Source organism: Pseudoliparis swirei, chromosome 11 (assembly GCF_029220125.1).
Source record: "Pseudoliparis swirei isolate HS2019 ecotype Mariana Trench chromosome 11, NWPU_hadal_v1, whole genome shotgun sequence".
In the NCBI taxonomy this organism is placed as follows: Eukaryota; Metazoa; Chordata; class Actinopteri; order Perciformes; family Liparidae; genus Pseudoliparis; species Pseudoliparis swirei.
The window spans coordinates 19,806,057-19,829,545 of NC_079398.1; the positions used below are offsets into that span (position 1 = coordinate 19,806,057).

At 45.0% G+C, this 23,489-nt stretch overlaps 1 protein-coding gene and 1 long non-coding RNA gene across 7 annotated transcripts in view; both read left to right on the forward strand.

Moving 5' to 3' along the window:
- Nucleotides 1-608: 608 nt before the first annotated feature.
- The window catches only part of stxbp5b (syntaxin binding protein 5b (tomosyn)), a 30,978-nt gene continuing 8,097 nt past the window's right edge, over nucleotides 609-23,489 (forward strand). Inside the window, exons 1-25 of one of the 6 annotated variants that reach the window (XM_056425676.1) lie at nucleotides 609-1,120; nucleotides 2,494-2,591; nucleotides 7,222-7,303; nucleotides 7,622-7,722; nucleotides 8,738-8,872; nucleotides 10,090-10,153; nucleotides 10,810-10,893; nucleotides 12,664-12,787; nucleotides 13,410-13,488; nucleotides 14,835-14,989; nucleotides 15,101-15,173; nucleotides 15,512-15,659; nucleotides 16,120-16,187; nucleotides 16,269-16,309; nucleotides 16,808-17,028; nucleotides 17,235-17,428; nucleotides 17,788-17,913; nucleotides 18,187-18,338; nucleotides 19,003-19,086; nucleotides 19,399-19,461; nucleotides 19,559-19,615; nucleotides 19,724-19,771; nucleotides 21,163-21,213; nucleotides 21,437-21,571; nucleotides 22,360-22,599. In XM_056425676.1, coding sequence (XP_056281651.1) covers nucleotides 932-1,120; nucleotides 2,494-2,591; nucleotides 7,222-7,303; nucleotides 7,622-7,722; nucleotides 8,738-8,872; nucleotides 10,090-10,153; nucleotides 10,810-10,893; nucleotides 12,664-12,787; nucleotides 13,410-13,488; nucleotides 14,835-14,989; nucleotides 15,101-15,173; nucleotides 15,512-15,659; nucleotides 16,120-16,187; nucleotides 16,269-16,309; nucleotides 16,808-17,028; nucleotides 17,235-17,428; nucleotides 17,788-17,913; nucleotides 18,187-18,338; nucleotides 19,003-19,086; nucleotides 19,399-19,461; nucleotides 19,559-19,615; nucleotides 19,724-19,771; nucleotides 21,163-21,213; nucleotides 21,437-21,571; nucleotides 22,360-22,599 — 2,812 coding nt within the window. In that variant the 5' untranslated portion in view covers nucleotides 609-931. The remainder of the gene's footprint in view (nucleotides 1,121-2,493; nucleotides 2,592-7,221; nucleotides 7,304-7,621; nucleotides 7,723-8,737; nucleotides 8,873-10,089; nucleotides 10,154-10,809; nucleotides 10,894-12,663; nucleotides 12,788-13,409; nucleotides 13,489-14,834; nucleotides 14,990-15,100; nucleotides 15,174-15,511; nucleotides 15,660-16,119; nucleotides 16,188-16,268; nucleotides 16,310-16,807; nucleotides 17,029-17,234; nucleotides 17,429-17,787; nucleotides 17,914-18,186; nucleotides 18,339-19,002; nucleotides 19,087-19,398; nucleotides 19,462-19,558; nucleotides 19,616-19,723; nucleotides 19,772-21,162; nucleotides 21,214-21,436; nucleotides 21,572-22,359; nucleotides 22,600-23,489) is intronic. The other 5 variants (XM_056425679.1, XM_056425678.1, XM_056425680.1 and 2 more) reach the window with 5 other exon arrangements.
- On the forward strand, nucleotides 2,599-3,264 carry LOC130201078 (uncharacterized). The gene is made up of 2 exons (XR_008833128.1): nucleotides 2,599-2,815; nucleotides 2,932-3,264. It is a non-coding gene; the product is annotated as an uncharacterized LOC130201078 (long non-coding RNA).

Genomic DNA, 23,489 nt, shown 5'->3' on the forward strand with positions numbered 1-23,489 from the left:
AGCTGTCACAAGGTACAGCTTATCTTTCTTTTCCAGCCCAAAGTCATTGTTGTTGCTTCGGACCCCTCAGCCAGCAGGGGGCCACAAGACACACCGACAACTTGAACTTTAGGTTCACAAATTTTAATGTTTATCAAATGGAAATTTGACTTTAAAAAAAATATATTGGGTTACATTGTAAAATATTTGGGGAAATTGGGTTGCTATAACTAAATAAATAATAATATGACATGGTTAAATTACCACTAGAATTAAACTTTTTTTTAAGGAGGCTACTGCCACAAATGTTGTTTTTATTAACAACAAGACGTCGGTAGGATGATTTAGGCCTGTTCATCAAAATACACTAATGCAACTGTACAATATATATATTTAAATCCCCTTTTCTTAAAAAAAAAACATAAAATATTTTAATTTCCCTCCTGTCCAGAATAATACTGCTCAATTAAAAGTAATTGCACTCGCGTTGTTTTCTATTCTCACAATACAGAACACAAACGTCTGTATTCTGTAACAACGTGTCGCCCGTCGCGGGTCACAGAATCTGACAGGTCACGGAAAACACCGTAACACCGGCTCCAGCATCCGGGTGACAACAGAGCGCAGACTCAATCGCCGCCGCAGCTCACTGCGTTTCCGTAGCCAGGTTTGCTACCCGCTGAGCCCTGACCGGGGGAGACAGCTCACCGGAGACGGTTGATCCCGATCGAATAACGCCAAGAAAACTACAAAAACCGGCGGACATGAATGGCGGATTACCACTGACGTCGGAACGGGACTCGCTGAATAAATGTCCGAAGCTCGGGTGTTTTTTTGGAGAGTGCGCTGGCAGCAACACCCTCCGTAACATGTGAGATGTCTACGGAACGATATTAAACCGTGCGTTTAATTCGGCTAACTAGCGAGCAGCTACTAGTTCTCTACCCGATTTATGGTCGTTTTCTCGCAACCGTTTGTACCCGGAGTCAAAATGAAGAAGTTCAACATTAGGAAGGTGCTGGACGGCTTGACAGCGGCTTCTTCTTCCTCCTCTTCCTCCGCGACCGCCCAGCCGGGCTCCAGCCGGGAGAACGACGTGATCCAGGAGACCCTCCAGTCGGACCATTTCCAGCTTTGCAAGGTGGGTTTTTAAATTTAAGGACGTTTTATCCTCTTTCTCGACGACAGTTGACACACACACACACACACACACACACACACACACACACACACACACACACACACACACACACACACACACTGGGGATGTAGTTAGCACTTGGCCCCCCCCCCCGTCACCCTCCCTCCAAAGGCACTCTAGATATTAAAGTACAAGTAACAACCGAGGGGTCATTAATAGGGGAATTCATCCCGAGTATTGACCGCCTCGCTCGGCCGTGTCTCGTGGTCTTCCGTACCCGGTGAGGTCTCACTCCGCTCCCTGTTTGCGTTGCACTGAATGGTCGCCTCAAGTCACGGTTTTAAGTTAGCTAGCTAACCTTAACTAGAGAAGGGAAGACCCAGTTGTGAGTTTTTAAAGAATATGTTGACTTGTGTTTAGTCAAATGTATTTTTAATCCTACACCCGCGAGCCCTTCTGTCAGAGATGGAGGACCAGAATCCACACGGTGTACACCATGAATTTAGTTCAGCTTAAGATAATGTGAGCTCAGCCTGAGTGTCAAGTTAAATGGATATCATTCAATTTCACAGTGTGTTTTTTTGTCATGACTTTTGCTGAGGGAACCAAATAAAAAGGACAGTAACTCTGGCCTGTGTGTCAGCTCAGCTGGACGCCTGTTGTCCCCTCAGGACCAGGAGGAACCCACACCATCAGTGGAAATGCCAGCTTTGTGAGAGTGCTGTAATAGACTTTAAAAATCAATTGTCAACCCGTGCTTTAAATCCCAGCCTCAGTTTTCAACACGCACACCATTTAAAATAAATAAATAATACTGCTTTAATAATCCAGCTGGATAGCTCTGGTTGGACGCCTGGGTTGAACAGTTTGGGGACAGAACGGGTCAGGGCCCCCAGGTGATGGGGCCACGGTGTAACCTGTTACATAATACTGCTGCAAGCAGCACAGAGTTGATGGATGGATAGATAGATGGAGGGGTGGGCAAGGTTTCCAACCCGAACCAATTGAGTTATAGATGCCAGATGATGATGATAACATTTTGGGGGCTGGGGGACTGCAGGATCCCGGCAATGAAGTGCTCTCCGAGGCTGAGAGATGGATGAAATTCATTTATTACTGATGTCCTCCTTGCACACATGTCACGCAGATATCAAACATATTCCAGTCCCCATTTGCACTAATGTTTATGCTTTATCGAATTTATTTTGCTTATGAGACTCATTTTCCACATTGATGGATTACATTTTGAGGAGATTACGAGAATGTTTTTTTTGTTTTGTTGCATTTATTTTTTCTCCAGTAAAGCTTCACTGCGTAGCGGATGATTGATTAGCTGACTGGAGGTCTAATATACATTCTGCTCTTTCCTGCAGACTGTGCGTCATGGCTTCCCATATCAACCATCCTCCATGGCTTTTGACCCCGTGCAGAAAATCCTGGCCGTCGGGACTCAGACCGGAGCGCTGAGGCTGTATCTTTTTCTTTTTTTGTCCTATCACGAGAAAATGAACATGACGAGTGCCACACAAGGAAAGTAAAGCTTGGATGATATCATTGAAATGTAAACCTTCTCTACACACACACATACACACACACACACCAAAGCCATGTCTTAACTTCCTGTCATCCTTTTCCGCAAATGTCGTACCACCAAGTCACCGTTCGACATTCCTCAAAGTCTGGGGAGTTGGAACTGTAAGTGACCGGTCTTCGCCTCCTGTCAGCACAACACAAATAAACCCCCCAAATGGCACAGCGGGGGACGTGCAGGGCTCCGAGGTAGACATTAGCTGGGATGTGTTTCTGTGCAGCCAGCAGCCCTTCTTCTCCTGGAGCAGCCCGGCTCATTAGTGGTATCTCTGCAGAAGCGTGAGCAGCTCCTCCGCCATATGCCGAGGAACCAACCTCATCAACTGTGCTGCCCAGTCTGTGCCAGGATGCCTCTTCTCACGTGCTGTAAACATCACTTGACTCACACACACACACACACACACAATCAAGCTGCTACAGTGCCGTCTGACCCCCTCCGGCAGTTGGGAGTTCGTATTGTTTGTTTGTATTCAAGGATAAAAAAAACATGTTTTTATAGCTAACCAAGCAACTTTCATGAATCACAGGAACCAAAATAAACCTCCCCTGGTTTACGGACTATTCCGCACTGCATGTGAAGACGCTGGTCGTGTGGTGCTGTGTACGGCGTTGTGTCTTCAGGGTTGGCCTGCTTGTGTCTAAACACAGAGGTTTCCCTGCGTGCTGGTGTCTTGTATGGGAGACACATCTGCTTTTATTTAGGTTTTCATGAGACGTGTCTGCGTCCTCGTCTTCATCCGCGCTGCAGGTTAAGAGAGTGTCGTGTTCGCGAGCGACCCGGAGAACACACACACACACACACACACACACACACACGCGGCTTCCATGTTGTCCTAATGTGCAAGGTGGAGCTGATGGGATTACTGTCATTCAGGCAATGGGTCCATTTATCAAAAGACAGGCTGTATTGATCCGCCTCATTGCCACCGGAGTTTGGAAAGGCTGCCACGGCTCAGTAGACATGCGCTCAATGAGGTGTCGACAAGCAATAACTGTCTGATTTTACAGGATCTGTCTCTCCTACAGTGTTTTAATCCGTGTGTTACTGTAGCCGGTCTCCCGCTGCCTCTTAAGGTTCGAGCCCAGCGCCGTGTTTGTTGCTGGAGCCAAAGCAAAACGGCAATTAGTGTTTATTTGACCTTCACGGGGAGTCCAGTCCAGGACATGTTTTAGAACTTTTGGAAATGAAACGGTGGAAAGTTTTACGTTCGTGCCAAATGGGTCACATTTGCTTTTCAGTGCAGCGTGACGGGTCATGTGAAAAGGCCGACGTTTGTTTTCGAGAGCTTCCGCTGCAGAAAGCGGTCAGGCCACCGGGCCTGCAGCTTCCTCTTCTCTTGGCTTCGGCGATGCCGTAACCTCGACTTGAAGAGCGGCCGCCGAGAGCAGCTTCTCTCTTTCTTTTTTTTCTTTTTTTCATTCGTCGGCTAGCATCGTTAAGATAACTTCCTGTCCCGGTGATTATCAGTTGACAGGAGGAGAAAACCTGCTGATGCTGAGACGTTGTGGTTAACCCTTTTGGGGGGGGGGGGGGGGGACTTTAGTGTGTGATGTTGAAACTCACAGGTACAAAAGAGCAACAACATCTATTTCTGAAATGTCAAAGTTGTATTCTCTCTCACACAAAGTACTTAATAGACAGTAAATAGTAATACAAATGGATAACATGTGATGCTTGGAATGTACTGCAGTTTGATTAATCTAAAGATTATAAAAAAGAAAAAAATGGCCAATCTAATTACATCAAGTTGTCGTACGTAGACGTTGCTTCTTTCCTCCGAAGATATTGACTTAACTATCGTTTTCAGCTCTAAAGGAATCATTTATAAAATTGCAAACTAGTTGAATCTCATCACATGACCAAACGGTGATGACAGGAAGTGTCATTTCAACATGTTGTGTCCCTCACAGCCAGAGATTTTGAGTCACGCGGAATCCCAGCGTGACTCTGCTTCCTGTGCTCACACGATCCTAAAAGCACATGTTCCACGAGTCATGGCGGGAAACGAGCAGTGCGGTGTGAACCGGCCTCGGTTATGTGGCCCACGTGAACATATGGAGTAACGGTTTGGATCGTGAAGCGTAAAAAAGGGAGCACCAACAGAATGCTCCACTTGCCCAGCACAGCGATACAATCTTTAAGTAATTTCCTGCCAGCCTAGAAAGCAGCTCGGCTCAGTAGCGCCATTAACCTCCATCCTCCATCTGATCCGGTCAGACTCCAGACACCTCGCACCTTTAGGTACACCGACGAGTTCACGCAGACAAACAAACAAACAAACGACAGCGGGCACTCGGTAGAGCGCATACCTTCGCATATCACAAGATTGGGCATTGAATTATGAGCATTAGTTGCATGCCAATTGGATAGAAATTGACCGTGCTATGGTAAAAAGAAGATTTTGACCTTTTCATGACCTTGACCTTTGACCCAATTGATCCCAAAATCTAATCAAATGGTCCCCGGATAATAACCAATCCCACCAAATTTCATGCGATTCGGTTTAATACTTTTTGTGTGATGCGAGTAACACACATACAAATAAATAAATAAACTAGAATGGGCACTCGGTAGAGCGCATACCTTCGCATATCACAAGATTGGGCATTGAATTATGAACATGTTGGCATTAGTTGCATGCCAATTGGATACAAATTGACCGCACTATGGTAAAAAGAAGATTTTGACCTTTTCATGACCTTTACTTTGACCTGATCGATCCCAAAATCTAATCAAATGGTCCCCGGATAATAACCAATCATCCCACCAAATTTCATGCGATTCGGTTAAATTTTTTTTTGTTATGCGAATAACACGCATACAAATAAATACACGGGATCAAAACATAACCTTCTGGATTTTCAATGCGAAGGTAACAAACAAACAAACTGCTCCTTGCGTTCACAGCGATGAGGCTGTCGAAGTGATTCTACTTGAGGTCAGCCATACGAATACAGTAAAGTGTTGCATAATAACATTTTGTTCTCTTAGATTATTGCGCTGTTCTTCTTCATGCATGATCAGAGGCTATGAAAGCGACCCAGTGACTCCTCCTCCTCTTTCGTTGTGGACCTGCAGAGCCCTGATGACCATGAATAATTCTGTTGTACAGAAGCCGCGGGGGGCCAGGAGCTAAAACTGGGCCGAAAGGTCGCGGCGACTGGGAGCTAAGTTGCCAGCAGACTGGCGCCGGCTGCGAGTCTGAAAGTCTCCGTTTGCCTCCATCCTTCCTGCAGAAGCGATGCCCGCTGTCGAGCCTCCTGCAAACCCCACCTTAGTTTGTCCAAGGCACTGAGGGCTTGTTTGATTACAGCTCTCTTAATCCTGTTCACACACATTACGCCGAGTCAGCTCCAAGTGGACTCCAGGACAGTGAGCGCAACCGTCTGCCTCGAGCTTTTTCTACCGCCACATTGGCGCTGCGCGACAGACGGTGCACCCGTTTGTCTTTTTCACCTTCGCATTGAAAATGCGGAAGGTTGTGTTTTGATCGCCGTGTATTTATTTATTTATTTGTATGCGTGTTCCTCGCATAACAAAAAAAGTTTTAAACGGAATCGCATGAAATTTGGTGGGATGATTGGTTATTATCCGGGGACCATTTGATTCGATTTTGGGATCGATTGGGTCAAAGGTCAAGGTCATGGAAAGGTCAACATCTTCTTGAATCGCATGAAATTTGGTGGGATGATTGGTTATTATCCGGGGACCATTTGATTAGATTTTGGGATCAATCGGGTCAAAGGTCTTATTTTTACCATAGCACGGTCAATTTTTATCCAATTGGCATGCAACTAATGCCAACATGTTCATAATTCAATGCCCAATCTTGTGATATGCGACGGTATGCGCTCTACCGAGTGTCCGTTCTAGTTTTTTTTTTTATTGTGGTCATTTTGCGTGTCGAGAGATTCCTTCTGCGATTAGAATGTGATCACAGGCTGGTGGAAATAGACCAGCTCCTATCTCATCGTGCCCCTCATTGCGTGTGAAAGTATTTGGAGGATACGTTGCCGTCCTGTGCTCCTCCGTCGTCCTCCAGTTTAAATTGAGCATCTACCGCTGGCTGAACGGGCGCCCCGGCTGTTTTTGAATGGACCGACTTAGCCGGCCGGGATTCTCAGACAGGAAGTCAACAATCCCTTTTTCGGTGGGAGTTAAGTTTATCGCGCTGTCGTCATACCGGCTGTTGATGTGAATACATACAATACATTTCGGCACACGTGGCCCACTGTTTTTTCTTTATAACTAGCTATTTTAATGGGTTTCATGTTTAATGAAATATAAGTTTAAGCGAAGAGCGTGGGACACTTTTGAAAGTCTATTTCTGATACTGAAAACTCCAACAGTAGAGACTGATTTATTATCTGTAAGTATTTATTAACACACATTGTTCAGCATCATTGATGTAGAAATTCTATATTATGTTTGAGAGGTTGTTTTTTTCCTTCTCATTTCTGCGTCAACTGTCCAGTTGTTGTTTTTGTCCTTGACCTGAGCTGACGTTTAGCTTCGGCTGTGCGGGTGTGGAGTGCTACTGTCAGCATGAGAGCGGCGCCGCCGTCATCCAGCTGCAGTTCCTGATCAACGAGGTCTGTTGTCATGACCTGTTCCTTGTTTGGTTTTCCCTCCACCTTCTCATCGCCCCTCCACCACCAGTCTGTCTCCGGCCACGCATCTGTCTATCCTCATGATCGGCAGCGGGCACCGTAGGCACTGGTGCTCGGAGGCCATTGATGACCACTAGATATGCGATATTGTGCTTTTCGTTGTTAGTCATGTGACCCGCTTGCCTTTTTATAATGCCGTCACAGTTGCGTGCTCATGATACATCCCCCCCCCCCCCCCCCCCTGATGCAGCAAGCACCAATCCACCGAGATGTTTTGTGCGTTTGCGACCCTCTCCACAGGGGGCGCTGGTGAGTGCCTTAGCCGATGACAGCATCCACCTGTGGAACCTGAGGCAGAAGACCCCTGCGATCCTGCATTCTCTCAAGTTCAGCAGGGAGAGGTACAGTAACATCTTTTGGGAACCGTCTTCCCAGCTGGCCACAGCCTTCTCTGCGCATATTATTAGGAATGTCGGTGCCATCGTGTTTTGAAAAATAATTCCTCTTTTTTTTCTTGTGGGTCTGTAAGAACTTGGATTTTCCTCTTTAACCAAACGGGCAAAGTGAGTCAATGAGCTCATGATAAAAAACGAATCAAGTGCCCTCAAGCAAAACTAATCAATATATATATATTTTATTATTATTTTTGTTTTGTTATATTAACAATGAATCAAATTAAATGTGTGCGTCACTTGTCATGACGAACCCACAAATAATTATTACCCAACTCTGCATCTAATTTCTCTTGCCTGCAAATTCTGCTCTCAATTTCTTTTTTCCAAGAGCAGCAGGCAGCTGTTTTCAGGAGTTGTTAGAGACCAAAACCGAGCTAAAATGACAATTAATATTGGACTTAAATTGATCAGGTGGCTGTAAATATGACTTCAATTGTATGCCTAGATATTGCTTATGTCAGCTGATGAGGATATGTCAGATATGATGTCGTCGTTTGTTTTCATCGGCACCGTGTGGTCGACGAAAGCAATTAACGTGGCTTCAATTTGCCATTTAATTATTTTCCAACGCGAGAACACATTTGTCATCACTGTTTAGTCCAAAATAATAGAAATAACTCCTGCATAATCTCCCATAACACAGATAAACAGTCAAAGCCACGAACCAGCTAACGTCTGCCTGGTTCCTTTGACACTGCGAATGCGTTGAATGGCTAAATGTTTCTTTTCCTAGCCGCTGAGGGAAGACTGCAGAGTTTATTCTGCCATTCCGCCCCACTGATCTATATATAGTCCGGCTTCATTAGTGTGACACAGAGCAAGCCCTTTGTAATTACATCTTAGTCACTCGCTCGTCCTTCCAGTTGGATCGGCGTGATTAGGGACGAGAGTGACTCCATGGAGGGATTGAGTCATGAGATAATCAAAAGCCCGGTTGTGATGGATCCTGATCTCGTTGCAGGATCACATACTGCCACCTGCCCTTCCAGAGCAAATGGCTCTACGTCGGCACCGAGAGAGGAAACATCCACATTGTCAACGTGGAGTCCTTCACCCTCTCGGGCTACGTCATCATGTGGAACAAAGCCATCGAACTGTGAGTCTGGAATGCACAACTGTCTGTAGCGTCTGTCCCCCCCCCTCGCTCTTCTGCTCATTTGCATATCTTCTCGGTGCACTATGTGAGTTGACACTAAACCAGGAAACTCTGAAATGCCAAGGTGTGTGTGTGTGTGTGGCTCTCTGTGTGTGTGTGTGTGTGTGTGTGTGTGTGTGTGTGTGTGTGTGTGTGGCTATCTGTGTGTGTGTGTTGCTCTCTGTGGCTCTATGTGTGTGTGGCTGTGTGTGTGGCTCTGTGTGTGTGTGTGGCTCTGTGTGTGTGTGGCTCTCTGTGTGTGTGTGTGTGTGTGTGTGGCTGTGTGTGTGGCTGTGTGTGTGGCTCTGTGTGTGTGGCTCTGTGTGTGTGTGGCTCTCTGTGTGTGTGTGTGTGTGTGTGTGGCTGTGTGTGTGGCTGTGTGTGTGGCTCTGTGTGTGTGTGGCTCTCTGTGGCTCTGTGTGTGTGGCTCTCTGTGGCTCTGTGTGTGTGTGGCTCTCTGTGTGTGTGTGTGTGTGTGTGTGTGTGTGTGTGTGTGTGTGTGTGGCTCTCTATGTGTGTGTGTGTGTGTGTGGCTCTGCGTGTCCATCCAGTCATGATGCTCGTCATATCTAAGAGCAGACCTCTGATATCGATGGCGTGTCCCACGGTGACTCCAGTCCTTTGATTCACTGCCACATCTCCGACTGTATCGACTCATCAGCAGCAATGAGATCATTAGCCGCTGGAGCCAGACGGCATTCAGAGGCAGCAACACGTACTTTAGGCCAGACCTTCACTCTCTCTGTGGCCCTTGCTCTGTTGCCACGGTGACGCTGTCTCCACACACTATAATCTCTCACAGACCCTCATGTGACCCTCCTCGCTCTCTCTCTCGTATGTCATGTCTCTCGCTCTCTGGTGCACTGTTGCACATTTTCATTTTATATTCCTGCTTATTTTTGTGTGTTTTAAAGTATTTAATAATACACACATATATATTTAATTTAACACCCAATTCACATCACATATCTGTTGTACTGCACCTTTGCTATATTTTTAGTTTAGTTCCTGATTGATTGATTGATATTCTTAACCTCACATTCTCTCTCTTTCTCTCTCTCTCTCTCTGTGACTCTCTCTTTCTCTCTGACTCTATCTTTTCTTTCTCTCTCTGACTCTCTCTCTCTCTTTTTGTCTTCTTGTTTCTCGTTTCTCTTCTGTCCCTAAAACTTGCACAGATCCACGAAGACACACCCGGGTCCTGTCGTGCACATCAGTGACAACCCCATGGATGAAGGAAAGGTGACTTGATAGTTGACCATCGCATTGCCTGCGGAACAGAGATACATTTCTACCCTAAAGCCTAAAAACTAAACTGCACCACTTGTTGTTTGTTTCGTTTCCCCCTTGTGGATATCTGCTCCAGTGCAGGCGACACAATGTCAATACGGCTTGTGCAGCTACAATGGAGAATGATAACAGAACATTTTCAGCTAATTAAACTGTCGATGGTAAATATCGGGTTTCGGTGTCGGAATCGGGGAGAAAAAGTTTCTTCCTGAAACTGATCGTTTCCATAATGGTACACAGACCAAACCATGGCAGGAGAGATGCAGATCAGGGCTCCTCTCGTTGGGGGAAGTGACCGTTACCTTATGAAATATTTAAGTGTTTACTTTGGTTTCAACAGATTGAATCATTTGGAGTTATTAAGATTAGAAAAATTATTTCAAGGGAATTCTTTTGGAAATCGACTGTGTACTCGCTGTGTGTTAGGAGTCTGCCCAGGTTCTCTATAATTATTACCAAATTATTTCATGAAATTGTCCTCGGAAATGATGTAGAAGTTATCAGTGAAACAAAGTATTGTTCAGGATCCTTTGAACATCAGACGGGGATGTTACAGCCGTGTGACCTCAATCCGCTGAACTCTGCTTCACTCCTCTCTCTCCTCCCAGCTCCTGATTGGATACGAGTGTGGGGTCGTGGTGTTGTGGGACTTGAAGTGCAAAAAAGCTGACTGCCGCTACAATTATGATGAGGTCAGGCATTGCATGTGTTTTCTTCCTGTTGTTCTCACTGTTGTCCCAGCAACTGGTTTCATCTTGTTAGGTTTTGCATAATCTATCACTTCCATCACATGTGACTGAACAGCGGCTCCCAGGTGTATCGTCATGGAACCTGAAATAGCTGCTCATCGGGCCCTTTGGAGATGTTGCCTCACGAGCCGAGTTCCTATTGTGCTGCATGAAGCATCAAAAGCACATTCGCACTTTTAAAAGTATATTAAGCAAGAATTGTTGCTTACTGTTTGTAAAACAACATCCAAAGTTGACCCCTCCTCCCTCCCGGCTTAACGACACCAGGGTTAGAAAACCCTTGTGCAATTATGTTAGCACAGCTGAAAACAGTTATGCTGGTGATATAAGCTATACAACTGGCCTTCCTTTAAGCTTGAAGTTTGAAGAACAAAATGAATACTTCAAATATCAATCATTATTTCTAACCTTGTCAATGTCTTGACAATATTTTCTATTCAATTTTCAATTCATTTGATAAATAAAAGTGAGTTTTCATGGAAGACAAGAAATTGTCTGGATGACCCCAAACTTTTGAACGGTAGTGTATATAATTATGTTCCGTACATACAGACACAGCCACGCACGTCTAGTGGTTCTCAAGGGAATACAGAGAGGGATTACTTTAGTATGAGTCGATACATTTAGGGGGGAAAACTCAATCTTCTCAAGGAAAAGTCTGGTCATATTTCATGTTTTCATAATTGTCATACAATGAATCAAAACCCATGGAAAGACCTAAATCATCAATAAACAACACAAGCAACGCCTGATATGTCTTTATCCTCAGAGCCGTACAGCCCAGTGTTGTCCAACAACTATTAAAACACATTAATGAGCCACATTAAGTTACGTTCTCCTTCATCTGAATAACACATGCACTGTGGGTTTATTATTGTCACGGCGCTATTAAGAGTGGACCCAAAAGCACGACTCAGACAGGAGTAACAAAGAATACTGTCTTTGGTTGGAAACAGGCTGGGTCAAAACCGGGAGATCAGTCCAAGAAGCAAACAAGTCCAAAAAGGGGCGGGGCAGAGAATCAGAGGTCAGGGCAGGCAGGCAGGGTCAGAACAGGCAGGTCAGGAATATACTCTAATAACGCTGGAGAACTTGGCACGAAAACACTAGACAATCTGGCAGAGGACAAGTGGATGTGAGGGAGCTAAATAGTGAGGGACTAATGAGGGGATGGGCTGCAGGTGAGAAGGGCGTGAGGACCAGGTGAAGGGAATGAGGGACTAACGAGGGAGTGATCAGAGGCAGGTGAGGGGAGTTGGATTGACGAGATGGTGTGACAGGATGAAAACAACTATTACAAAAAGGAAGGCGTGGAGCTAAACTGTTACAATTATGAGCCGATCCTGCTGCCAAACACACTGGCATGTGCACCAAATTGTGTATTAATCCACATCTGAACTTTGTCCCCAACAAATGTACTCCTGTGAAATCGCTTTAGATAAAAACTGCATTGCTCAGCTGTTTTCAGGAAATGATTTACCCTTTTTTTTTTTTTTTAAGAGTTGGAAGTTTAAATACATGATGAACTTTCAAAGACTTATGTCTGCAGTGGATGGGCAACATCTTGTCATGGGATTTGTTCATAATAAGAAAAGAATTGGTTGCACACAGCCTTCACAAATCTTATTCTGATTTATGGTTGCACAGCTGTAAAGAATGTGCGTGCACTTTTACTTCTCCCAGTCTAACGGCGCGCTGCCGCGTGTCTTTCAGGCGATCCACTCGATAGCCTGGCACCACGAGGGCAAACAGTTTGTCTGCAGCCACTCCGACGGCTCTCTGACCACCTGGAATATACGAATCCCAGCCAAGTCTGTACAGATCATCACACCTCATGGTACGAACTGTTGTGTGTAAACTAGGGCTGTCAATCGATTACAAAAAATTAACTAATTAATCGCACATTTTGAAATTCATTAATTGCGATTAATCGCGATTAAAAGTTATTTTTTTCTTCTTTTTAAAGACAAAACTTCACACAGAGCTGTGTTTTCAAAGAGGCTCCTACCTATAAAGTGCCAGCGAGGTTATTTAATATCGTGGATGATAAATTGTTTCTTCAGTGAAACATCCAGATTCGTAAAAAAAAAAAAAGTATATTTGAGACCCCATTGGTAGCGGAGGAGGAAACCCGACTGATGAATCCAGGAGTTTAAATTTATTTCTGCTCTGTATTTTCGCGGAGAACTCATAGTTTTAAAAACGGAAACAGTGTCAAACTGCACTGCCGCTGTTTGACACTCAGGGGAGTGAAAAAACTTCAGCGCACACCGGAAGTAAACAAAGTTGCGTTAATTGCGTTAAAATATTTGAGTGCGTTAATCGCGGCCAAATTAATCGCATAGATTAACGCGTTAACGCTGACAGCCCTAGTGTAAACACTTGCATCGTGTGTGCAGGAGCATTAGTTCCAGTATATGTATTGTAATTCTGCAAATTATACTCCCGCCCCCTACTAGGAAAGCAGCCCAAGGATGGAAAAAAGCCCGAGCCATGCAAGCCTATCCTGAAGGTGGAGTACAAAACAACAAGGGCTGGGTAAGTGTGATGGTAGCGAATCTCCACCCATCCTGTGTCTTAACCGGCTCAAGTTTGCATCCATATCCTGCACTGAAAGCGGCCTTTCCTGTTATTCTATCACAACAGGCCAGTCACGTTGACAGTGTCCTACTGCTGCTGGAAACTGGGTGTCTAATAACGCGTTGCGCTCTCACCAGCTTTGTTTCCTTGCCATTGTCATCAGTCGATTATTTATCATTCCATAAATCAGGACTAATGATTCGGCGTTCCATTGAGGTCACGTGTTCATCATGTCAAACTTGTTTGGTGAAGGTCACCGAGTACAAAGACAAAACTCTCCTTTAAACGTGTCGTAAAAAGAAATGACGTATTTCACTGAAGCTGATCTAATTATCCCCTACTTCTTTTTATACATTTTTTTATCAGGACAAAGATTAATATAGTTGTAATTATAATTAAAAAGTAGGCTCCGCCCATCATTAATGCTCTTGAATTGGGGGCAAAGCATCCCCAGAGAGATAGGGATGGCTATCGTTGGGATTTTATCGATACCCTTATCGCATCTTTTTCATGCTCGCATAATTGCTTTTTAATATATTATTAATAAAAGAATACATTCTGAACAGACTCAGAATGAATGTATATTTTAAATATAACCACGTTCAAGAGCAGCAACAGAGAAGTCACTATCAAAAAAATACAAATAATCTAGGATGCCAATAAAATAAACAATATTTCGGAAATTTGGAGAGCTTGCAGAAAACGGGCATCGGTCATTCCTCCGGTTCTCTGTTCCTCTGCCGATGTGATTCACTGCCAGCACACAGGGTTGACGGGAATATGCCAAATTTTAGGACGCGTGGCGCACGAAGCCGAACAGACGACCTGGAGACGGCTTCTGCTCCGGCTTGTTTGTAACGATTCCCTCGAGCACTGCGCTTGTTTTGAAACGGCAGCGGCGGACAGGGAAGATTGAAATGTCACTTTTCTACACGTTAACATGCTTATTGAACCGGCGTTTCAATAAATTATTGTCTTTTTTTTACTTGCGATACGTCTAATTGCACTTGACGTGTGGAGTTGGAGGAGATGCTGCTGCAGCGGGATGATATACCGCACCCAAACGTTAAAAAAGTACAGATAAAAGAGCCGGTAATGTCGAAGCTCATCAGCGGTACGGTCGTCAATAATTTAGCCCGGGGGCCCGCTTAACACCGGGTACTCGGTACTAATCCACACAGTGGAAGCACAGCAGTGAAATGTCTCGCGTCCCTCCTCACCCATTCAACACAGATTGGACTGACAAAAAAAATAATGGAATAAACGATACAATTTGTGTGTTTGTGTTTTCTTTCTGAACCCAGGGACCCGTTCATGGTCCTGTCTGGAGGTCTGTCTTACGACACGGTGGGGAGGAGAGCCTGTCTGACTGTGATGCACGGAAAGAGCACCACGGTCCTGGAGATGGACTACCCCATCGTCGATTTTCTAACGCTGTGCGAGACTCCGTATCCAAACGGTGAGCGCTCCTCCGGACCGGTTCGGTTCCTCCCGCGTCAGAATCCTGTGGCGGCTCCCTGAAATGACGTCGTCGGGTTTTTTTAAATTGGTTTTTTTCTTCTTTTCCCAGACTTTCAGGAGCCGTATGCCGTGGTGATCCTCCTCGAGAAGGATTTAGTGTTAATAGACCTCGGCCAGATTGGGTATTTATTCTGCTTTCTAAATATATAGTTCAGCTAGAGTATTTTTGGAATTCCTCAAAGAATATATCTATTTTAGATTACACATTATTACATTATATTAAAACTCGGTGAACTAAAGATACTGCTGATTTAGAATGAATTGGTCAGAAGTCAAACCTTTCATGATTAATACATGAACAGAAGAGAAAGGACACATAGTTAGGATCCATCTCTGTGGTTATAATAACTAATTTATAATGCATTAAGTATGATGAGTTTATGCAATACACAAGCTGTCAGATAATATGAAGATGTAGTTAGTTTTCAAATGTAACCTCATGACACATTTGTCTTGACAGGTACCCGATATTTGAGAATCCATATCCTCTGACTATCCACGAGTCACCGGTGACCTGCTGTGAATACTTTGTGGACTGCCCTGCGGAACTCATTCCTGCGCTTTACTCTGTGGGCAGCCGGCAAAAGAGACAAAGCTACAGCAAGAAGGTGAATTACTCCTCTGTGGCATCCGTGCTTTACATGGAAATGTGTTGTATTCACATTTACGCTGAGTTTAAAAAATTGAATATGCTTTTTAAAGAATGCCGTTAAAAATATAAGCCGGCATCATACTCGAACGCACCTTAACTGAAAAGAAATACATGTTTATTCTTTTAATCAACCTATTGTCTCTATCATTTGTGTCATTTAAAGTTATATACTGTATGCTTTGGCATTCACATTGTTGGTTGAAATACGACATTTTCTCATTTTTTTCATGTATAGACCGAGATTTTAAAAAAGTCATTTAATGTCCTGGAAACCCATCAGTCAAAATGTGTATGAACCCTGCATATATATATATATATATGTGTATATATATATATATATATATATATATATATATTAACCTGGTAAAACGACTGAAAGAAGCATACCAACATGTACCATGTTTTTCTTTTTACAGGAATGGCCCATTAGTGGAGGAAACTGGGGCCAAGGCACTCAGAGTTACCCAGAGATTATTATCACTGGGTTGGTACCAAATGAGGAATACAAAAAAAGCATTTCTTGATTCATTTTTACTGTGGACACATTATATATATTTCCTTTCAGACATGCTGACGGGTCGATCAAATTCTGGGACGCTTCTGCATGTGAGTAGTTTTCATTTAGTTTCTTTCATTCAGTTGTTAGCCTTGTACAACACAGCCACCTCTGTGTTATGACTAAGTCATTGTTTTGACAGTTACAAATAAGTCATTGCACTCAGAAAGAATCATGTTATTGTAGAGAGAAAGTCTATTATTGCTGTAAATTAAGTCATTCTTCCCTCGTAGATGTGGATACTATCTTTACGTGGTCATCGGAATTTAAAGAGACACATCGAGTTCTGCTGACGCAGTAGATCAAGCTTACTATGTAACCACAGCCGCAGGAAGCTGTGGAGGAGCGTGCTGAGCTGATTAGGCGTGTGTAAACACAACAGTGTCAGATGCATAAATAAAAGTTCACTCCACGACTCTGGTTTCCATATCCGTTTATGCATAATTTTACAAGAACTAATCCAGGTCGCACTACCTGTCAGCTCATGTATTTCACCATAATATATATATATATATATACACGTCTTTTTGCACTCCTCTCTCTCAAAGTAATGCTTCAAGTGCTGTACAAGCTCAAGACTGCCAAGGTTTTTGAGCGGGCTCGCGGTAAGGAGGAGAAGGCCAACACCGAGATAGTCGAGGAGGACCCCTTCGCCATCCAGACCTTGTCCTGGTGCCCTGAGAGCAGGATGCTGTGCGTGGCCGGGGTGTCCGCCCACGTCATCGTCTATCGCTTCAGCAAACAGGAAGTCACGACTGTAGTTGTGCAGGTGGGGAAAAACAATCTGTCGGAAAACATGCAGAATTTTAGTTTAGGTCGAATTGTGATTACTATTTAGAGCTTGAAAACTTTTATATTCAGGGCATGACAGATTTGGGAAAAGACGGTGCTGGCATCATTTCATCCGAGGCCAGAACAGATTTGTGCGTTTTGAGAACGATCTGTTTTGTGACGCATCGTCTCCTCGTCTTTTAGCTTTTGGAGGTGCGGATGCAGTGCGAGCTTAACGGCGGGGACTCCCCTGATCCAGGAGGGGAGCAGACCCCCACCCTGCCCCCCCCGGGGGGAGCTTCCTCCAGCCCGCAGGACAGCGAGCCTCCCGCTCAGCCGTCCACGGGCAGCGGCAACAACTCCTCCGACGGACCCAAGGACAACATACCATGCCTGCAGTACGGAGAATTTTTGTCCTTCTGCAAAAAAAAGGTTGAACTGGGTGAAGCAGGTTGTCACTGAACAGACCAATTTTAGTGAGTGATGTAGTCATCAATTCACTCCTTCCAGCCAGCTGCTCAATCCTTCACCCAGAATGTCCACATCATTACACCGGGGGGGAAATAATCCTCTTTATAAAAATGTAAAGAAATGAGGAAACTTGTTTTGACAGTAAAAGGGTGGAAGTGGGAATAACGCTAATAAAAAAAATAAAAAAAGATGATACTGTCAGCGGGGCTTACCCGAAGGGTGCTGATTCATTCCAGCGTGTAAAGCGCAGCCCGCCGTCTCATCCGGCGGTGTGTTTCTGATGCAGGGTGCGCAGCGCCCCGCTGAAGCAGTCTCCGGGCTACCAGGTGGAGCTGGTGATCCAGCTGGTGTGGGTGAGCGGGGAGCCTCCTCAGCCAATCACCAGCCTGGCTTTCAACTCCTCCTACGGCCTGTAAGTCCACGCTGCCAGAAACACAACATCACTTGTCTTTCTATGCCCTCCAGTTGTCTTTATAGTGGGTGGTTATCTAGCTCCTGTCGCTGTATTTGTTCATCCTGTCTCACACACACACACACACACACACACACAGAGAAGGCAGTAAGCGTTTATATTGGTGCAACTGTAAATAATTAGATAGCCCCCGTCGTAGCTCGGAGTTCAGGGCAAAACAATGGCATCTGAACCCTCAGTCCACCGTGTCCCCTCGTCCCTCCCGTGCCTCAGCGTGGTGTTTGGCAACAGTAACGGTCTGGCTGTGGTCGACTACCTCCAGAAAGCTCTGCTCCTCCACATGGGCACGTCGGAGCTGTACAGCCCGGCCGAGCCCTACCAGAGGCAGCCGCGCTCCCCACGCAAAGTGCGACAGCCGTCTGGAGGTGAGCTGCACGCCCGGCGTCTCTGTGTCTGTGTGTCGATGTTGTCTTGTTGGCCACTCTCCATCGCTGACGAACACGATTAACCTTTCTTTTTTCTTTTTTCACTTGCTTTTATATATTTTGTTACTCAAAGCCCTGTGTTTCTTTTTGCGAAAGCAGTCTTAACTATTTAGCTTGTTAGAGGGGCGGGGCTGACACTTGGCAGCAGCCTTGACTTAGCACCATGAGCACTGCACCCCCCCCCCCCCCCCCTGCAGTAGCTCCTGTCCCTCAACAGGGGGCATCACTCACAGATTCTCCATCTGTTCAGTTGGACTGACCCAAGACAGTGAAGCTGCCGCAGTAGCATTTCGTTTCACATGATGAAACGATGCGTAGTTCATGTTCATTTCCTTGTTTGAGCTTCGCTATTTGAGTTCATTCTTTTCAGTTTGTGGCCTGGTGTTGGATCCCAGACTCTATGTTTTTTTGGTTGTTTTTTTTTCTTCCATGAAAAGCACATTTTAATGTATGCAGACTGTGAAGAATGTTATTTTTTAGTTCATTTGAATTAGAAATCCTGCAGCATGCCTCTGACACTCTCTTCTGTTCTTTTCTTTTGCACTTCCGATGTCCGGTCATGTTTTCTGTCTCACTGTTTATTTCTCTCTGTGATTCGGTAAAGACATTCCAACTGGCAAGTCTTGCATGTCCAGACTTTCTAACATGTATTCTGAGTCTGTGAAAAAACTCCTTTCATCACACTTCAGTAAGTCGTGTTGTGTCTGAATCCCCCCCCCCCCCACACACACACACTACTATTGTTCTCCTTCAAGCTTTCCCTCTTTCAGACACACTCCCTCATTTAGCGCCCCGAAAGCTCACTTTAAAAATGTTGAGGGACACATTTGTACTAGGCTTGTGAAGTGTAGCGTACAATGTCTGGGTACATGTCCCTGCCTTTGCTCAAATATGACCCTTTCCTGTAGGAATTAGCTTTTATAATGAGCCTTTTTTTCTGAGAGTCGCCCAAGAGGACTAATTCTGTAATGTTTAATTACAACCTCTGTGGCTCCCGCAGCAACCTGTGACTCAAACGACGGGTCCAACACCACAGAGGACCGCTGCAAATCCCCGACTTCAGGTAAGCCCTCCCCGAAGCCCGAGTGCTTCCAAAGATCCTTTTTTATGATGACGAAATCCATCTATTATTTCAAACGCTGACCTTTTGTCATGTGTAGGATCTACCTCACCTTGCAATTCTGACGATGAGAGAAAACAGAAGTTCATAGAGAAGGGTACTGTATTGTGACGCGCTGCACGTCCGCTGACGTTTTAAGCATTTGAGAAAAAGGAAAAAAATGGCTGCAGATATCTGATTTGTCTTTTTTGAACCTTATTTCCAGTGAAGTTAAAAAGCAGACGCTTTTCCAAGACGGTTGCCAATGACTTTGGTACGGTATCATCCGGATGTGTTCTCCTCTGATTACTCACACTCTCTTCTCTCTGATTGACGGCCCTCTTAACGCCGCCTGTGCATCTCGTGCCAATGAAAGACGGGCGTGAATTCCACAAATGTATTTTCACTAATCATACGGTTTTGGGGGGGGAAATTGGTTGATTTGTGAAATGAATCAGGATTCTTTGTCCAGTGCATGACATGGACATCTTTTGAATTTCAGGCCTCAGATTTTCGATACAGATTTCTTTTGACCAAATGCTATCTGCTTACTACTCTGGCTTGAAAATCTGATGCTCAATTAGCAAATGTTGCCTCTTTTTTTCTTCTTTTTACTAAACTAAAGCATAGAAAATCTGCCTAATGCCTTTTTATTCTTAACATTACTAATGTCAAACGGTGTCACTTAAATGTGTAAATGAGTTGTTGCCCCCGTAGACATGTGCTGTGTGTTTCTGATTGCAGGGCTTCAGTCCAACGCTCCTCCTCCTGCTGTCTTTTGCATAACGATGTTCACTGAATTGCAATTACCGTGTTTCTTGACCGCCTCTCTTGCTTTGTTTGACTTTGCAGGCCCTTTGGCTGATGCCTGTCAGCGTCATTCATATTCTCAGGGCGTCTCTAAGGGAGGTGATGGACTGCAACAGGCAACTTTTCTACTTCTTATATTGGCAAGACTCCAAGTCAATTAAAATGAGAACGTTTCTCTTAAAGAAATGCAGTCTTCAGTGATGTCACGGTCAATTTCTCGGACAATTTACTGTCCTAGAAGTAATCTGCGATGAGCAATATTTTTTGTCATTTTTATGCCACTGAAATAAAGATAATATGATAGTATGATTATAATGCGAGTATGCGTTTTTCAAAGAGCATTGCAGTTTTAACTCTAAAGAAAGAACCTTCTGACATTGGAATGAAAAATTAGATTAATAAAATATCAATAAATTTAAAACACCCAACCAAATCAATAAATGGAATTGAATCGATGGTTCTGTTATCAAAAAATGTGCAATATCTGCGCAATGCCCGAGTCTTATAACGGCATGTAAAAACCCTGCTGTTTATTCTGACCTCTAGTTTTCTTCAATGTCAATGACATTCTGAAATAACTAAATAATCAAGATCATATCCGTATATTGATCAAATCATAACGCAGGTATCGTGACAGGACTGTGTCAGCACTTTATGTACAACAGTTGTCCTTCAGTGTATCACCACTCTTAAGAATGACTCTACATCATAATCTTGTGTTGAAATGATTGTAACAAAAATCTTTTACATGTAAATGATTTCAAACACCTTTCTGATTTTTCATCCAAAAAAACCACATTTCTATTTTTATCCAATTTTTTCTTTTCATACAATGAGAATTTGTTTCTGTTACAGCCAAGATGTCACGGAAAATTAACTCGTCTAGCGAGCAAAAGACTGACCTGGGTAAGCCAAAACTACTGCATTTTAGCTTCCAAGAACCTTTAACCTTTCTCTACAGGTCGTCTCTTGTCACTTTCAAGCTTCTTTTCTTTTTGTATTTACCTTTTGCAGCTGTAAAAAAAAATATACTTTTTAATAATTGTCCAATAGCACTTAGTTGGTGTACATGTGGGCTGTTGTCCTGTAAGGTGAGATGAACACTCTTGTCTCTTGTTTGCTCTGAAAGCAAAGGAGCGGTCCAAACAATGGCGCTCTGTCACATGTAAGAAGCAGATTTGTTGTGCGAGCGACGGCAAGGCGGCAGGCACAGCGACGACCCAGAAGGGGGCCGTCTGTAGAACGGCGTCAACCCCCAACTTGCGTGAGTGGACCAGCCATGGTCTGACTTGGGCTGAAGTGGGATAACTGGTACTAACCCCCCCCCCCCTCCCCTCCTCTCTCCCATCCCTGCTGGGGCTTTTTTGCTCTGAATTGCTTAACGTGACACTAATCCTCTCCCCATGATTGTTTGGTTCTTTCTGAGGAAGCTGCGCTGACTTGACTTCAAGCCCCCGGCTTTTCTCGTTGACAGCTTTTCCTCACGAAGGACATGCACGCGTGACGGGCCTCCGCGTGACGGGCCTCCGCGTCACACATCCTTTCTGTGTTTCTGTCGGGGTCCTCATTAGCTTTCTAACGAGGGTGAAAAGTTTGTGTTTCAGCTGCCGTCAGCACAGTATAATGAGGCGTGAATAATTCTTGCTCCTTTTTTAAAATACCAGCTCTTCCTTGGGGAGTCCCTGTAGAACTACGGGCAAATCTTGCAGGTTTTTTTTTTCACATTGAGAATGTTGTTGTCAAGTTTAATTGCAACAAAAAAAAGAAACAAAAGTACATTGTGGGGAAGCATTTAAAATAAAATGCATCCTCGGATGTAAACCGTGCAAGAGCATCTCAATGTCAAAATGCTTTTGGTGTTTACTAGTCTGTGTTACTTTTATTAAGAAGAGAATACGATCGATGATGTGCCTCACTAACCATAAAGGAGCAGAATTTAACTAACGTTTGAACTGCTTTTTGACCCAATGGATATTCATGGCATGACATCTCTAAGTCTTGTTTCAACTTTCCTCATCCTCTGCTTTTTTTGTGCTCACTTCTGCTGTCCAGATGCCCGGGATAACTCGTTCACTCGCTCGCGTAGTTCAAGTGTCACCAGCATAGACCGAGAGTCTCGAGAGGCCATCTCCTCCTTTCACTTCTGCGAGAGTTACCCCAGGAAGAACGACGTCGCAGTCGGCCCCTGTGTGCTGGTCGGGACCACCCAGGGCACGGTGCTGATGGTGGCCCTCAGCCTGCCGCCCGGCGGGGACCAGAGGCTGCAGCAACCAGTCGGCATCTCCCCCTGTGGTAAGAAGTTGAGCTATTCTTGAAGAGTGGGGGGACCAGGGTGGGGGGATCAGGTGAGACCAGGGTGGGTATCAAGTGAGACCAGGGTGGGGGATCAGGTGAGACCAGGGTGGGTATCAAGTGAGACCAGGGTGGGGATCAGGTGAGACCAGGGTGGGTATCAATCGAGACCAGGGTAGGGGATCAGGTGAGACCAGGGTGGGGGACCAGGTGAGACCAGGGTGGGTATCATGTGAGACCAGGGTAGGGGATCATGTGAGACCAGGGTAGGGGATCATGTGAGACCAGGGTGGGGGTGATCAGGTGAGACCAGGGTGGGGGACCATGTGAGACCAGGGTGGGGGATCAGGTGAGACCAGGGTGGGGATCAGGTGAGACCAGGGTGGGTATCAATCGAGACCAGGGTGGGGGATCATGTGAGACCAAGGTGGGGGATCAGGTGAGACCAGGGTGGGGGATCAGGTGAGACCAGGGTGGGGGATCAGGTGAGACCAGGGTGGGGGACCAGGTGAGACCAGGGTGGGTATCAAGTGAGACCAGGGTGGGGGATCAGGTGAGACCAGGGTGGGGGACCAGGTGAGACCAGGGTGGGGGATCAGGTGAGACCAGGGTGGGGGACCAGGTGAGACCAGGGTGGGGGATCAGGTGAGACCAGGGTGGGGGGGATCAGGTGAGACCAGGTGAGACCAAGGTGGGGATCTGCATGCGAGTGGGGAAACAGGAAATGACATTACCTCTATTGACGAGCAGTAATAATACAGTATTAAGTGACATGGTATTCATATTAATATTTAAAGCTCAGAATGATCATTTGTGTTCTCTAGTGTTGGAATGTCTTGATGGTCTCCTACAGTCTCGTGTGTGTTGCAATGTTACAATTTAGGAAGTTG